Consider the following 18114-nt stretch of genomic DNA (forward strand, 5'->3'; position numbering starts at 1 on the left):
GTCATCAAGCATCATGACATTATCATACTGTGCTCCTGTTCTCATTTTATGAAGTAAAACACACAAAAATCTCTAAATGGAAGTGTAATGATATTAGTAATTTATCAAGTAAAATTAAAATACTCTTCATTTGTTTATTCCCCATATTAAAAAGATGATCTTTTCAGCTAAACAGACTTTCCTTTTTTGGTATCCTGAATGGACTCTCAGCTGTACTTACAGTGCAGGTTATTGGAATTTTAGGAAAAAGTACTCCCAAAATTTTTGCATTTTGTATGCTGTGCATTTTTAAGTTTGAACAATTTTTGATTCTCATTAACCTTGTTCTTTTAAAGGTGAATGATACTGTACATGAGATCCCAAACTTTCCCACTACTGTTAGAAGCATTCTCTGGGAACACTTCACAATGGACAAAGGAGTCTTTATTGCTTATGATGATGACAAAGTGTATACCTACGTTTTTCACAAGGACACAATTCAAGGTAGCTTAGTTGTAGCTGCATGAATCAAGCATCATGAAGTTGTCCTGCTGTGCTTCTGTTGTCCTCCTTGTCAGGAATAAAAAGTAAATAGGAATCTCAATAAGGAAAGTATAATGAAAACAGTAGCTTTCCCATTAATGTTGGCAGGCAGGCCAGGAGCCCCGGCAGCAAATAGATAAAACATGAAATCTCATCCAGCGGCGGGATGAGGTTTCATGCAGGGTTTCAAAAATGTTAATAAAGTTATTATGTAAATTATGAACATGACCCATCTCATGTGACATTGTCACATAAGGGGGACATGTTAGGGAATTTTTTTTTCTTATTTTTAATATTTTTCCAGATGGAAGCGATCTCCCTGAGGAGCACTTAGCCTCAGGGAGATGTACGCTCTTTTGTGCGTATGCGTGAAAGAGCTCACTCTTGCTTTTGGGAAATCTCTCTCTCCCCCCCCCCCCCCGGCCCGCACAGGAAGCGCATAGCGGACACCATGCTGGGCGGGCCTTCATTGGCCCCCCACGTAAAATGTCAGCAGGGCCCGTTTCTCCAGCAGGGATCGACCTGCCGGAGATTGGGTCGGGCTCACCCGACAGGCAGAAAACTCTGCCCAAGAAGTTGGAGTAGGCCATTTGGTCCTTAGAGCCTGTTCTACCATTCAACAAGTTCATGTCTGATCTTGTACCTCAGGTACTGTTCCCATATGGTTGATTCCCTTAGTGTCCAAAAATCCATTGAACTCTAACTTTAGTATACTTAACAACTGAATTCTGGAGTAGAGAATTCCAAAGGTTCACAACCCTTTGTGTAAAGAAATTTTTCTTAATCTCAGTTCAAATTGCCAACCCCTTATTCTGAGACTGTGACCCTGTGTTCTGAACTTCTCAGTCAGGGGAAACATCCTTCCACCATTTACCATGTTCAGCCCCTTACGAATTTGATATGTTTCCAGGAGATCACCTCTCATCCTTCTAGGAAGCATACTCCATCTCTCCTCATACGATAATCCCGTCATCCAAGGAATCAGTCTGGTGAACCTTCATTTTACCCCCTCCAAGACAGGTACATTTTTCCTTTGGTAAGGAAACCAAACTGTGCACAATAAAATGTAATATTCATTCCCATTTGTTCTGCCCCTACAACTACAACTAATTAAGTTATCATCTACCTTGAGAAAGTTGACTCCTTTCTTCTCTCAGTACCCCAATGAATATTATCCCATATTGTATAGGAGGCCTATTTTTGCATTCTGCCTTCAGTTCCATTTCTCCCTTTATTTTCTACAACAATTCTTTTAATGCTGTAGTTTAGGGGAAAAGTCCTTCATTGCTGATTTAAAAGTTGTGTAATAGTTGTATTATTAGTCAAGGGGTATATTTTCTCTCCAGTTTTGTCTCTGATTTTCTTCACTCTTAACTTCTGGGTGTATTCTCTTAGCACGTCCAAGCCACAACTTTTCACATGAACATTGAAATTTTAGCACATGAGGTCATTTGGATTTCAAGTCTGCACTGAAGGCCAGTTGTAGGCTCAGTTTATGCAGTCTCACATTCCTCCTTAATTTTTCCTCAAGTAATTAGGCAGCGCCTTTTTGAATACTGTAACTGATTTAGTATTGATTGTCATTTATAAGATCATAAGAAATAGAAGCAGGAGTAGGCCATGCAGCTATCCAGTAAGATTATGGCTGATCTGATAGTGCTCTCAATGACATTTTCTTATCCATTCCCTGTAACGTTTGACTCCCTTGTCAATCAAAAATCTAACTCAGCCTTGAATATAGTCAATGACCCAGCCTTCACATAGCTTTTTCTTCTAACTTAAGCATTGATACAAAAATTGTTAAGATCATGGCCTTTTGTCTTCAGTTTAACTGCCAGTATAAATTATTTGTGTGTCTCCAATCTTCTCAGTTTGAGAAAATATAGCTCAGACCTGATCCATGATATTGTCTTGGTAAATTTGCATTTTACTTTTTCCATGGCTGTGGTGTTGGACCCAAAAGTGCACACTGATTTCCACAAATAGCTTAACCATGATTTTGTGTTGAATCATCATGACTTCTAGCTTTTGTATTAAATCAACAGCAATGTGCATTTGTATAGCCCCTTTAAAATAGAGGCATAGTCAGAGGCACATCACTAGACAAAAATTATGCAAAGAAGGAGCTGCAAGAGCAGGTGACCAAAAGCTTGCTCAGAGTTGGATTTTAAGGAGGGTCTTAAATGACGGTAGGGAAATGGAGAGACAGTGAGGTATAGGGAGGGAAGTTCAGAATATAGGACCCAAAAGACTGAAGGCACAACTGCCAATGGTGGGGAGGAGGTGCACAAGAGGCCAGAGTCAGATGAGTGCAGAGATCTGGGGAGAATTGTGCAGCATGTTACAGTGATAGGAAGAGGTGAGGAATTGAAGAGAATTAAATATGAGGATTAGGTCAAGAACAGAAAAGAAAAAGAAAGACTTGCATTTATATAGTGCCTTTCAGGACACTCAAAATGCTTTGCAGCCAATGAAGTACTTTAAAACATAGCTACTATTGTCGGAAACATAGCAGCCAATTTGCGTGCAGCAGGATCCCACAAACAACAATGCAACAGTGATCAGATAATCTATTTTGTGATGTTGACTGAGAGATAAATATTGGGCAGAACACCTGCACTTCTTCAAATTAGAATCTTTTACATCCACCTGAGAGAGGAAGCAAGGCCTCTGGCTAATGTCTCACCTGAATGACAATGAAGCACTCTCCAGTTCTGCAATGGGAGTATCAGGTTAGATTTTTGCTTTCAAGTCCTGGAGCAGGACTTGAACTCTCAACCTCTGACTCAGAGACAAGAGTGCTACTCACTGAGCCACAACTGACATTGTGGTTGAACAGAATTTGATGTGAGTTAGGAAATGGGAAACAGAGTTAGCTGATGTTTACAGAAGGCAGAGAATAGCCAGGACAATATTAGTATTGTCAAGTCTGAATTTGAAAAGGGCATGGATGAAGGTGTCAGCAGCAGATGGACTCTAGCACGGTTGGAAACAGGTGATATTAGAGGTTGAAGTAGGTGGCCTTTGTGATGGAGACTATGGGGAGAATTTTCTCCCTGTCAGGCGGGGCGGTCAGGAGCGGAGGGCGGGTGGGTGCGGAGCTGATTGCCGCCTGCAATTGGTGCACGCCCCCATTTTATGTGGGCAGGCCAATTAAGGCCCGCCCAGCTTGATGCTCACCCAGTAGCGCTGCTACCTGTGCGGGCGGGGGGAGGAGGGAGAGTCGGGGCCTGTGCTCTTTCGCGCACATGCATGAAGGAGTGCGGAAATCTCCCTGAGGCATGGAGCTGCCTCAGGGAGATTCAGAACATACTGGGAACTTTTAATAAATAAAGTTAAAAATTATTTACACATGTCCCCTCATGTGACAGTGTCATGTGAAAAACTTATTAATTTAGTAAACCCTTCATGAAACCCCATTCCACCCATGGATGATGTTTCTTGAAAAACACGAAGGCCACTAGGGCTCTTTGCCTGCCCGCCAACCTTAAGGTTGGATGGGCAGCCCTGTCAATTATCTCGGTTGGTTTTTAAATGGCCTTAACAGGCCTTTGACAGTTTGGCAGGTGCGCAGCTGCCTCTGGCATGCGCCTGCCGAATGGAAGCACGCAATGACACGCGGTGATGTCAGGACGCACGCCCGACATCACCGCGCGTCATTTTTCTCATTAGCATGCGGGGCCCACCCCCACACGCTGAAGAGAAAATTCTGCCCTATGTGAAATTGATGGCTCAACTCAGATGAATAGAATACCAAAATTAGAAGCAGTCTGGTTCAGCCTGAAGTAGTGGTTGGTGAGGAGAATGGAATTAGTAGCAAAGGCATGAAGTTTGTCAGAGGGATGGTAGATGATAGCTTCAGTTTTTCTAATATTTAATGGGAGGTAATTCAGGTTCATTCAAAAGTTAATACTGGCACAAGCAGCCTGACAACACAGTGGTAGTGCAGATGTCAAGAGAGCTAGAGATGAGTGTCCTTGCATCCATGTGGGAGCTGGCCCCATATCTGTGGATGAAATTGCCTAGATGAGGAAGAGGAGGGGGGCCAAGGATGTGTGATATTGTAGGTGCAAGGGAATGATGAGAATCATAGCTCTAGCTATGATTGAATAGACAATAGTGGAACCAAGTGAGAGCAGTCCCACTAAGCTGGATTACTGAGCATTGTTAAAAGATGCTGTGGTCAACTGTGGCAAAGACTGCAGCTACACCACATGGACTGTAGCGGTTCGAGAAGGCAGCTCACCACCACCTTCCAGAGGGCAATTAGGGATGAGCAATAAATGCTGGCCAAGGCTGCAACGCCACACCCCATGAGCGAATATAAAAAGAGGTAGAGCATGATGAGGAAAGACAGTGTATAGTGGTCATGGACTCAAAAGTTGTCGTTTGTGTTGTGGCAAGGGCAATCACCTAATTAGAGATATTCAAATATGGAGTTGCAAGAAAGATGGATTTGGAAGGCTCCAACACATTCAAAGACTGGAGAGGAAAGGTAGAACCCTCTCAATATAAACTCCAAAATTTAATTTCTTGATTCTTTTAATCTGTCCATCAACTGGCTGTAATTACCAGAACTCCTTTACACTGAGCGGTTTACCATTTAAAATATATTTCCATTTTTTAATCAATTTTTTTTACTCTTGTTCTTAACATACATTCCTGTGTTACTTTTCATCTGGTGCAGTAATCCATTTCTTAACATTTTGCTTAATTCACAGGTTCCAAAGTCATACTGGCAGGTGGTACTAAACTTCCATTTTCTCACAAGCCACTGTTGTTGTATAATGGAGAGCTAACGTGTCAGACACAGAGCGGGAAAATCAGCAGTATTCTTTTAAGCACACACTCTTTCCTTGCTGGTTTAAAGGACCTTGGACCTAGTGATCTTCAGCCAATGTTGACCCAGTGTTTAATGCTGAAAAGGTGAAATAGGTTTTATAAAGAATAATGAAAACATGCTAGTTGTGTAGATAGCAGCAAATTGATTTAATGAAAAGTTGTCTGAATTTTGAAATGCTGTTTTTAATCCTTTGATTAAGAAATTTACATAATGTTAATAGTTTCTGGAATTGAGTTCACCTTAACAAGTGCAAATATGATGGTTGTAACAGCAATTATTCTGAATAGGAGGAGAATAAAAACACAACAAATTTCATTGTGTTCCATTTTCTCACAAGTTACTATTGCTGTATAATGTCAGAGTGTGTGAAAATTAACACTTAAGCTTGGAAAACTTGGAAGTATTGTGAACTGTGAATAGGATAGTGATATTGGCGGATGAAATTTAATGTAGAAAAGTGTGAAGTGCTTCATTTTGGTGGGAAGAACTAGGAGATCATATAAAATAAAGGGTACAGTTCTAAAGGGGGTGCAGGAGCAGAGGGTCCTGGAGAGTATATGGCACAAATCATTCAAGGTGGCAAGGCAGTTTAAGTAAATGGTTAATAAAACACATGCAATCCTGGGCTATATAAATTGGGGCATAGAGTACATTAGCAAGGAAGTAATGAAAACCTGTTTAAAACCCTGGTTTGGCCTCAAATGGAGTATTGAGTCCAATTCTGATCACCACTTTAGGAAGGGTGTGAATGTGTTAGAGGGTGCAAAAAGATTCACAAGAATGGTTCCAGGTTGAGAAACTTCAGCTACATGGATAGTTTGGAGTAGCTGGGTTTGTTTTCGTTGGAGAAGAGAAGGTTAAGAGGAGATTTGATAGAGATTTTTAAAATCATGAGGGGTCTTGACAGAGTAGATAGGGAGAAACCAGAGGATACTGATTTAAGGTGATTGGCAAGAGAAGCAATGGTGACATGAGGAAAAACATTTTTACAGAGTATGGTAAGGCTCTGGAATGCTCTGCTTGAGAATGTGGTGGAATCAGATTCAAAAGAGGCCTTCAAAAGAAAATTGGATAATATTTGAAGTGAAAAACTTGCAGGTCTACAGGAAAAGGGAGGTGGAGTGGGTCAAGGTGAGTGGCTCTTCCGGAGAACTGGCATGGACATGATGGGCTGAATTGTCTCCTGTGCTGTGATTCTAAGCACATGCTCTTCCCTTGGTGATTTAAAAACTTCGGCCCTAATGATCTCCAACCTTGCATTGACTCAAAATTATGTTTTATGGTGTTATGAAAGTTTTGAAAAGTTAAATATAGTCTGTCTCATCACCACCAGAAATTGATAGTATATCATTCTTTCTATACCTGGAAGGGGAAAAATAACACTTTTAAGTATATAGTATAGATAATTAACAATTAACTAGTTCTTCCCTTGCACAGTTGAAATCTAATAGATAGATATTCAGAGTTGAGAAGAGTTTCACTGTGTATTCTGATGTTCAGTGTTTGAAGCTGCAGGCACACAATATAAATTGCACAAAGACAGAGTGTATGAAATTCATTTGTTCCGATTTATAGACGGGGGCCACAGTTTGTGACCTGCCCTTGTCCTTTCAGATCGAGGTAGTTAAGACACAAAATTGATCTACCCACTGCATGACCTCAGCATCATTATCTGCACTGGTCTCCTCAGGCGACAGCAGCACTGTTTGCCATTCACATAGTACAGGCAACCTGCTTTTTCTTAAAGGAAGGCTGCCTCTTAAAAGGAAGATGGGAAAAAGGATTGCTGCAATGAAAATTCTTGCAAACTGAACAACAGGGCACACAGAGGTATCCATCCTCAAGAATACGGCCTTGGAGCCATTTGTGGTGCAGGTGGGCAAAAAGAAAGACACCATGGCCCCCTGAAGAGGCGAGGAGACCCTCAAAAGCTCCTCTCATAAATGATTGGGAGTTGGTGGCCAGGATGGTCAACTCCCAGAATCTGGACCCAGTGCACATTAGTGCACAAGAAATCAAATGATCTCATGTAGATAGTTCATGTCAATGAATGCATCTTCATATGACATCTCTTCACCACCACAAAACCGACTTCTCACACTGCTCAATGTACCACATCCCCATCATTCAGCTAGAAGCTGTCCATGGCACTCTTGTGTTACATCCACGTACTCTACCTCATCCTTATACCTAACAATATTGCCTCCACACTTACCTCACTGTTCCCATATATTTCCAGCTATTTAGCTATGGCAGGCAAATCATCCAAACGGTGTGTTCGAGAATCATGGCATTCTTCTTTCTCTCTTGCAGGCCAGGGTGGCAACCATAGAAGGGAGCAGATCAGACTTAATCCGGCAGGGGACAAAGGTGCCTGCATTGCCTAAATCCTACATAGAAAATGGTTCTTTGCATCATAGAGCCAGCTGCATGGGGGTCCTAGCATTCAAAACTGCATGTTCCTGCCCTATGCCACTTCTTAACTCCCAGCTCACTCTCAGCCTCCTACCTGGCAAGATCATGGTGTGACCATGGACCTCTTAACCCCTTTGCATCACAACACCCTTCCCCTTCCGAGTTGCTGTTTTCAGACACGCAAAAACTGCTGCTTGCATAGACTCAGCAGCCCAAAGAGGAAGAGAGGGAGCAACAGCACAGCACTGATGAAGAGGTCCTATCACGTGAACTGACCTTTGCAACCATCAACTCAGACACTGGCACTGCACTTAGTTTGGAGGCTAGCATAGGATTGGGATCAGCACCAGACATGAATGGGCTGCAAGTGGGCCAGGGGTAAAGGATGGTTCATGTGCCAGTTTACTGTATGGCAAGGTAGCAGATGAGAACCTCAATATTAGGGCAGCATACTGGAGAGTGGAGATGTGACTACACACTGCAATGCTGAGTGCACTGGCAAGCCTGCCTGACAGCCTCCTGTTACTGTCAAGGAGCATGGGAAAATCAAGTTCCAACTTGGCAGAGGGCATAGCAGAGAGCTTTTGCTATCCTCTCATCCATCTTCCTGCCGTGCTACAGACCCAGAGGCACTGTTACTGCTGCCCTCATACCTATTGTGTAGACAAGTCACCTACTCCTTTGCCGTCCCTATGAGGAAGTGATGACACTGGCAAATGCACCAAAATTCCCCCAAAAACACTACAGAGCACTTTATAACAGATAAGGTTCAAATAATTGTTTGATAGTACAGAACTTGAGTATTGCTGAAAAAAGACATTCTGTCAAAGCTTTTTTGTTTTGCACTCATTAGGACAATCACAAGAATACCAACATCAGGAGAACCAAATCTTTATACTGTTTGAGAAGAGAGTGCTGATTGGTTGGCAGGTGGACTCTGATTTGTAGCTGTGCCGCCATGGAGAATGCACCAGTTAATAGTGACTGACAGTTAACTGCCAAACATTGTTTGAAATTTAAACCAGGCACTTTGACTCTGATTGGTTAAGGCATTGCCCTGAGGAATGAACCAGCGAATGGCCATCACTTATTTTGTTTAGCTGAAACAGGCGCAATGTGGGTACATGTTCTTTCTGTCTGCAAAGAACAGGGCCCAGTATATTAATATACTCAGCTTCCGGTACACACAAATGTGTTTCATAAATTAAAGTTGCATAACTTTTACCTGCCTGCAATCGGGGTGCTTGGCCCTTTGAATAATGGTAGTACAGGGACCATCTTGCTGTTTCATGTATTTTTTTAAGAGTGGACAATGCAAGTGTTGCTGGGGCCTGTGATGTCCGATTTTGGTATCCTGGCATCACATCAGTTGAGTGACTTCAGGATAGCGCCATTTCCACATGTTCAGGGTGCAATTAGGGGTTGCAGCTCCCTGCATACCTATCAGTTAAGATTGTTGTGCAGTTTCTCAGTAATGACTTGCTCGGGGAATTAAGGTAAACCTGCGTTGCAACTGTATGTGAATGAAATTTGCTGCCATATGCTTTTATGCTTTGATTTTTTTTATTCATTCATGGGTTGTGGGCATTGCTGGCTGGACCAGCACTTATTTCCCATCCCTAATTGCCCTTGAGAAGCTGTTGGTGAGCTGCCTTCTTGAACCACTGCAGTCCTCGTGTTGTAGGAATACCCACAGTGCTGTTTGGAAAGGAAATATGACAAATATAAATATTCTAAATAGGGAAACCTTTTTGCAGCAGCACCCACAGGTTATCATAGATGTGTTGACACAATTACTGGAAATTTTCTTAAAGTTTATAGGCAACTTAACATACCAAATTCTGACCTTTTTAAGGGAGACACTCGACCTAATTGTAGCCTCTCGTTGCTCTTCTGGCTGTGCCCAGCACAGACTTTGTGTTTAAGATGCCCCTGGTCTCTGTGGCTTGGTACTACACCATATAATGCACATATCATGCTTAACATCCAAACTATTCTGAATTCATATTATTATCAATTTTTCTTGTGACTCTTGCAGGTTTAGTGAAGCATGGGATGTGTGCAAAATACTTAGTGATCCTTCAGCATGGACTGAGTTCGCTCGTGCTTGCCTCCATCACATGGAGGTGGAGTTTGCAATTCGTGTGTATCGTATAATTGGAAATGTCGGAATGGTAATTTCACTGGAGCAAATCAAGGTTGGTCCTGACAAGGATAACTGAAAATATATTTATCAATGGCTACTTTATAAAATAACAGTATACACATCCTGATTACATTTATCCATCAAATTATATTTTATTTCTTCTAATGTCTTCATTAAAAAAATTACTTAAAGGTCTCAGCCTTCCCAAAAGCCTGGGGCTTGAAGTTGATGTTTTTGGCCAGAACCCTGACTGTGCAGTGAATTTGGAATGTGCAGTCCAAGCATATTTATTGCGCCGAATTTCCCCAGAAAAGTCATCTGTACCTAGTACCGTATTCCAAATAAATTTGAAGTACAAGAAGGTAAATTTCAAAAGCTTAAGTGAGGTCAAATTTACACATTGGCCAGAATTTTGAGGTCAGCGGATGGGCACAGTTGGCCCCGGGACTGGCCAGGAAACCACCCACCGCCCGTGATTGGTCCACAACCGTGATTTCACACTGGTGAGCCAATTAAGGCCTGCCCAGTGTGAAACGCGGCTCCTCATTGGTCGGGAAGGGGCGGCTGCCTGTCGGCTGCCAGGTCCAATGGCAACCCAAAGGCCGGTTTAAAAACGGCTCAGGCAGCCCCTGGAAAGCTGCTATGGAAGAACGCCCCCTCTGCGTCTTCAACATTCGAGTAATGGAGTCGAGTGTGGCTGGACATGACAGGTGGAAGGGCAGGCCGGGTGGGCACTCGGCCTTCGGCTTTTCGGATGAGTGTCTCATGGTCCTCCTGGAGGAGGTGGCTGCTAAAAGGGACACCCTTGTCCCCAGAGATGGGAGGAAGAGGCCATCGCACCTCACAAAGAGGGCATGGAAAGAGGTTGCAGTGCTGTTTAGCAGCCATAACATGATGCAACGCACACGGGTGCAGTGCCAGAGGAGGTTTAATGACCTGCTGCTCTCAGGGTGAGTACTGTGTTGGCATGGGTCAGTGTGCAGAAGTGTTCAGGTGTGGCCATCCCCCTGTGGACCTCAGGGGTGCTAGCATCTTAGTGCCAACTGTCAGTGATGCCGGAGCTGGCCAAGGGGGTGCGCCCTGGCTGCTTGGACTGAGTGCTTGCAGCTCAAAGGCCACGACTTGGATGTGCCCTGCGAGTTGTTCCTCAGCTGGGGTTGGCCAGGCTGCAATGACGCTGCAGGTAGAGAATGAACTAATCAATGCTCCTCTGTCCTTTCAGGAGAACACAAGCAATAACCAAGCAGAGAGGGCATGTACAGGCGGAGGCCCGCCCAACCTGCTGCTTTTCTCCAGGTTTGAGCAGGACGCCCTGGAGCTGGGGGGCCAGCATGCTTAAAGTGCAAAATAAAAACAGAATTACCTGGAAAAACTCAGCAGATCTGGCAGCATCGGCGGAGAAGAAAAGAGTTGACGTTTCGAGTCCTCATAACCCTTCGACAGAACTGACAGTGTTCTGTCAAAGGGTCATGAGGACTCGAAACGTCAACTCTTTTCTTCTCCGCCGATGCTGCCAGACCTGCTGAGTTTTTCCAGGTAATTCTGTTTTTATTTTGGATTTCCAGCATCCGCAGTTTTTTTGTTTTTATCTCTATGCTTAAAGTGCAACTGGGCGTGGAGAGGCAGGGGTGCCAGACGCAGGTAAGAGTGCAGTGCAGAGAGGTGAGAGTTTCAAATTGTGCAGCCATTCTAGTGAAGTCTCTTCATTGATGGGAGCCTCATACTTGGAGTCCCCATTGATCATTGAAAGATGCTGGCACCATGGTGCAGAGCTCCATTGGCTCACTAGGGTGCCTGGCATGCACAGTGACCGTGTGTGACTTAAACTAATGACATGTCCTTGTTCTCCCTTAGATTCACCAGCACGAAGTCACTCTCTGGACCCCGAAGGGCCACCCCTGATGCCGGAAGACCACTGGACTACACTTGCACCTGCGTCACACCCACTCTCGGAACCAGGCACTAGCACAGATAACACCTCGTTGGGCATTAGATCTGCGGCTAGAATGTCGGTGCACATTGGTTTGAGGTGCAGGCGGAGGACTGCTGGAGACCAGGACGATGCTGAGTCAAAGGCAGATGATGAGCCCCTGGAGTTGTCTATTCGGTGGCAGATGCTGGATGTCCATCGAGATGTGCAGGAGGATCTAGCAGAGATCCCTGAGGGTCTGCATGCCATGGCCTCAGTTATGGAGGAACTCATGCAGAGCATGAGCACTGCATTGACCCTCATGGCCGAGTGCACTACCTCCTCCATGGAGGGGGTGGCGACTGTCATGGAGAGATAGTTCCAGGGACAGAATCAGGGGTTCCTGAGGTTGCTTTTGGACCTGCAAGCCCTCACACAGGCACTGAGGTCAGGTGGTCAGTGCCACTGTGGAAGATGGATGAGGCATCCAGTAACCCAGCTAGGTGGCCATCCATCAATGGCGAGCAGGGAGGTCAAGAATGACCTCATGTTAGCGCACGAGCAGCCTGTCGTCTCTGCGGGCTCTTCTCAGGGCGCTCCAGATAATGGCAGCAACTCCTCTGCCCCTTTTCCAGTGTCCTTGGCATCTGATGAGGCTGCGATGACTTGGGAGTTGCCAGCCGTGGCACTGGTTGCCCCTCCCACGCAGGACCAGCACAGGCTCCACTGGCCAGGGGACAACCGCCAAGGTCATCAAGGCCAACAAGACGGCAGAGTCAACAGGCTGTCTTAGATGCCACTGCCAGTGATGCTGGGGTACCAAGACGTAGCACTCGGAGACGTAAGTTAAAGGCACCATGAGCACAAGAGGGATAGTTCACGGGTGACTTTCTGTTCATTTATGTTTGGTTTATATGTCTGCTGGTGTGGACATCAACACCAGTAATGGTAATGTTATTATGCTTTCAATGTGACAATAACATTAAATTTGCTTTTGTCACCTTTTTTTCTTCCTGGTGCAGGGTACCCCAGTGTGTAATACTGGACATGAGTGGCTGGATACTTTATTGCACAGGCATTGAATGATCTTTGGATGCAAATGAAAGGGTCGTTTCAGACATCCGAGATGGAAGCGGCAGCCCTGGCATGAGTTGGAAGCAGATCTTTGGTGGCCTAAGGAGTGTTGGATCAAGGTGTCCTTGGTGTCCCAGCCTCCCTGGAGGTTACAAAGGTCTGCCTCCACGCCCTCAGTGTTCTCCTCACCATGCTTCTCTTTCTGACTCACCACTGGATTCATCATCTGTGGCCTATGCAGCTGTATCAAGATCCCCTTCCCCCAGTGGGTCCCTCCTTGCCAGTGCTAGATTGTGGAAAGTGCAACATGCAATCACTATCAGTGACAACCGCTCTGAGGAGTATTTTAGTGCACCCCCTGAACATCCCAGGTATTGAAGCGCATCTAGAGAAGACCTATGGTCCTCTCTACCACCGGCCTTGGGGAGGCATGACTCCTATTGTAACACTGCTCTGACTCTGTTCTTGGGTGGCAGAGAGGTGTTATGAGTCACCTCTTCAACGGATAACCCTTGTCATCCAGCAGCCATCCATCCAGTCGGGCTGGAGCACTGAAGAGCCTCGGCACCTGGGATTGTCTCAGGATGTAAGTGTCATGGTAGCTGCCAGACTTGCAGATTGTGCATACTGTGGTCACACACTATCTGCATGTTCATGGAGTGGAATCTCTTCCTTATGATGAAGGCACCTGACTTACCCACTGGCGCCTTGATTGCAGTCGATTGCACCCTGGACGCGGGGGAACCCAACAATCGCTGCAAAGCCTCTGGCATCGTCCATATGGTAAAGAATAAAGGTCAGTACCCACCTGAACAGAGCTTCTGTCACCAGCTTGATGCAACTGTGGACAGCTGATTGGGAGACGTCAGACAGATCCCCACTGAGCCCTGGAAAGAGCCGGAGGCATAGAAGTTGAAGGCCACTGTGACCTTCAGAGCCATTGGCATGGGGTATCCACCCACACAGTCGGAGCTGATCTCAGGCCCGATCATCTGACAAATGGAGGTCACCCTCACCCTTGAGAGGCAGAGCCTCCTTTGGCATTGCATCTCAGACATATAGAGGTAGCTGCACTCTTGCCTGTAAACACCGGCAGCAGGATAGTGGCGTCTTCTGCCTTGGACTTCCTGCTGGCCCTGTGCCCCTTTTGCCTGCACCTCTCCTCCACAGGTCCCTCCTCTGGAAGCTGCATTGGGACACCTGGCTTCCTCTCCCTTCTGCTCCTCTCTTCCTCAGAGGAGGAGGTGCCACTAGCGGAGACCACAATCCCTATTATCATTGTAAGAGAAGGCTGCCTTGCAGACACCAATGAGTCCTGAAATGAAGCCTGGAAATGCTAAGAATGAAGCCCCGAACAGAGATGAAGCTGCCATATACCAATAAGTTACCAGCAACAAACTATCTACCAAACACCACTCCTCACACTGGCAATGTTGCTGACCCTTTTTATCCCGCCCGTGGATGAGGGTCTTGAAAATGTCTGCTGGCTACCTGCCCGTTTTGCCTGTGCAACGAGCACGAAATCGCACAGGCAATGAAAAATTGGCATCAACTGACTTTCTAATGGTAAAACCAAAAAACTGCGGATGCTGGAAATCCAAAACAAAAACAAAATTACCTGGAAAAACTCAGCAGGTCTGGCAGCAGACCTGAACATGTCAACTCTTTTCTTCTCCGCCAATGCTGCCAGACCTGCTGAGTTTTTCCAGGTAATTCTGTTTTTGTTTATGACTTTTTAATGGCCTTAACTGGCCTCTTAATTAATGGCGGTCATGGTTCTGGCACCTACCCGCGCCCTTCACGTGAAATATAGCCTGTGTGTGCAATGACGTTGGGACACTCAGCCGACGTCATCATGTGTTATTTTACACTTGTGTGTGTTGGGTGCGTGCCCGCACGCCAAGTGAAAAATTTTGGCCATTGAGTTTTTCTTTAAGTGCTTGTGTGAGAGTGAGGGTAAAGTAACTATAGTACTATACATATGTGCCTTTTGTGTGTTCTATGCATTTCAGAAAATGTATTAATCTCAGAGAGTGTGTGGAATTTTCCGTGCCCGCTGGCGGTGGGTGTATAGGTGGCGTGAGCAGTCAGTATGGCGCGATCGGTTTCACGATGGCGGGAAGGCAGGTCGCGATTTTCCACTCAGCCCACCAACAGCGGGCCGCGTTTCCCGCCTTTGGTCATCGGGAACTTGGTTATAATACATCAGCATGTCATTGTTAGGCCATCCCGCCAGGATGTGAAAGCAAGGAGAGATAATTATTGCATGGCAGTAGCCTGTGAAAGAGGACATATCACTCACAGCATGGTTGTCTGTTGGTTTTGCATTGCTGGATCCTCACTTGGTAGAGCAGCACCCACCTCACCGTCAGCACAGGACCGGTCCAGATCATGGCCGGCCAGCTGGATGGCTCCATTTTCAAAGTCCGTGAGGACCTTGATTTCGGGCATTCCGCCATCAGTCTGCGACCTCTCCCTCTTGTGTGCTAGCTTGTCCTGCATGCATAGAGATGGAGAAAGTGTAAGTAGGACACCTGCCAGGCCAGATGACAAGTATGCCTGGCCTGTGTGGGTGTTGAGTGGTCCCATGGATGGGATGAGGACAATGACGGTGAGTGTGAGAGAGTGAATGGTGATGTCCCATGAACTAGCAGTGAGTGATGGCCCTGTGGATGTGTGATGAGTTTGTGAGTGTCTGAGTTGAAAGTGATGAAAAGAGTGACTTACCCTACCAGAACGGAGGAGATCATTCATCCTCTTGCGGCACTGAGTGGCTGTCCACTTCTGAAGAGCATTGGCACTGCCACCGCCTCCCAAGCCGGATTGGTCATGTTGCTGCCCATCCAGAGCGGGGGTGCAGGACATCCTGGCAGGCCTCCACAGCATTCAACAGTCGCTCAAGAGACCCGTCTTTAAACCAGGGGGTTACAGTCCTCTTCCGTTTCAGGGCCATGTCTTCTGTGCAGCAGTGGTGAGCTGGAAGCACTGAGATGTGTGCTTGCGGCTGGACTTTAAACATGGCACCCGGTGTGATGCAGCAGCAGAGTGATAATGGGCGGGTGAATGAGAGCCTGCCCCCCATGGAAATAACGTATTTCCCCGGAGTGCATAAATAATGATGAGGGGTTGGGACAATACGGTGTGAAAACCCACCATTGCAGCCAGGGGGTGAAACGTCATTTTACCCTCCTGCTATTGCACTTAGTGCAAATTTGGGAAAGTTCTGCCCAGTGTCTCTGTTTATGTTGATGTTCAATTTTCAAAAAATGGTGAATTGTGAACTGTGTTCCTCTCCGCAGATGCTGCCAGACCTACTGAGTTTTTCCAGATATTTTTGTTTTTGTTTTGGATTTCCAGCATCCTCAGTTTTTTGCTTTTATCTTAGTGTTTAATTGACTGCCACTTCTTTTCAAGGAATGACTACCTTGAAGAAGTATTGCTCTTCTCTCCGTCAGGTTTTTCGTATCTCTCTTTTGCCTTGTTCACCTTCATTGCTTTCCATTTCTCTCCTGGTCCTCTCCGCAGATGCTGCCAGACCTGCTGAGTTTTTCCAGGTATTTTTGTTTTTGTTTTGGTGAATTGTGAAGCCTACTAGTTATTTCACACTTTGGTTTGTTGACAGTTAGAAAAGGTTACTGTCAATCACTCACCTGTGAAATAGGCTGTAATTTCAAAAATACATGAGACAGGGAGAAATGCAGTTTTATTCCTTACTCTAATTTGATTTTTTAATGTTACATTTTGAAAGCATGGAATGCCTCTTGGATGCACACACATTGGAGAGTAGGGAAGATGGATAGAGAGAAAGTGGGTGAATTGAGAGAGTCATACATGCAGAGAATGTCAGACAATTCCATTCTTTATTCTAATTTGATTAATTTTAAGTTTTAGCTTGAAAGCAAGCAGCCTTTTGAGGGAAACATATAGGAAAGGAGGGAGTTGTTTGTAGATGAGATGGCTTCAAGCTTCTCACCAGCTAATCTTGAGAGGAATAAATGGGACAGGGATTACTGTGAATGGAAGATAAAGGACAGTTACGTAAAACATTGGAGCAACAGGAAGGTAGCACAGAGGTAAAGAGTAAGGTGTCATGAGGGGAGTGAGCAGCTGGTAGGAAAAAGTAGGTATGTGGGAAAGGGGTACCCACTGAGGGCCACATTTTCCCTCCTAAATGAAGCCCACGGTCATTGGGGGCTCCTTTCCCTATTGGACAAAGCCATATCACTTCCCATCTGAAAGCAGAAAGCCATTGGCAGAAGGGTGTAAGTGCAATGTGACAATTTTACATAAGCAGTTTCCATGATAACTTTTGAACAAAGAATTTATAATGACAATGTAAGAATAAGGATAGAATGTTTGATTTTTAAGTTGGGAGCAAATTACTTAAGTGACTCTGGCAACCTTCAAAATTATAGCCTGTAATTGATGCAATGTTTAGTAGTATCACCAGCATTGCATTAACTATCAAAGAATAGTTAGAGAAAGGTATTTTATACAATGGCTAATTATATATTCATATTGGATGCAATGATAGTACTATATTTCCATGAAACTACATTGTGATTTATTTGAAGTGAACTCTAACTTTCATCAGTACCAAAAACCTCATTCCAAGATTTCTCCAGAAACACAGTCACTCTATCACTTTCAGTACAAATATGTCTGCTTAACTATCACAACCTTACCTTGATCAAGCAGTAAATTGTCCAGCATTCCCAGATCATCTCACTCGAGTGTCACGGGTCATTGGTAATTGCCAACCATCAGTGTTATCAGCACATACAGTGAAAAGTCTACTAGTGAACAGTTGATTGTTAAAGGGAAATCAGGGTGTGAGATTTGCAGACATGTTCCTACTGTTCAGCAGTTTGCAGCAGTACTGCCAAAAAATATACTGCAAACCTTCTTCTCAACCCTATGTACCAATAGGGGTACCATCAAAATATCTACTAGTTCTTTGTAGGCTGACAGAGGTGAGCAGTTGTAGAGCACAGTTTAAAAATTAGGATACATTGTCACAATCTTTCTTTTAATACTGTTCCATCGTTCTCAAAAAATGTAATATACTTCAGTGCAGTGTTATTAACATTTCAGGGAATAGAAGACTACAACCTACTAGCTGGACACCTTGCAATGTTTACAAATGATTTCAATTTGGCACAGGATCTGTATTTGGCTTCCAGCTGCCCAATTGCTGCATTAGAG

The 18114-nt window shown here is 44.8% G+C and overlaps 1 protein-coding gene across 5 annotated transcripts in view; it reads left to right on the top strand.

The window, feature by feature from the left end:
- The window catches only part of wdr19 (WD repeat domain 19), a 165835-nt gene that overhangs the window by 85690 nt on the left and 62031 nt on the right, over positions 1–18114 (top strand). For all 5 annotated transcript variants that reach the window (XR_005944604.1, XM_041201279.1, XM_041201498.1 and 2 more), the window contains 4 exons: positions 336–483; positions 5244–5448; positions 9819–9978; positions 18004–18114. Coding sequence is in view for 4 of the 5 variants with exons in the window: in XM_041201279.1 (XP_041057213.1) it covers positions 336–483; positions 5244–5448; positions 9819–9978; positions 18004–18114 (624 nt within the window). In the remaining variant the exon portion in view is untranslated. The remainder of the gene's footprint in view (positions 1–335; positions 484–5243; positions 5449–9818; positions 9979–18003) is intronic.

This window comes from Carcharodon carcharias, chromosome 1 (genome assembly GCF_017639515.1).
Source record: "Carcharodon carcharias isolate sCarCar2 chromosome 1, sCarCar2.pri, whole genome shotgun sequence".
NCBI lineage: Eukaryota > Metazoa > Chordata > Chondrichthyes > Lamniformes > Lamnidae > Carcharodon > Carcharodon carcharias.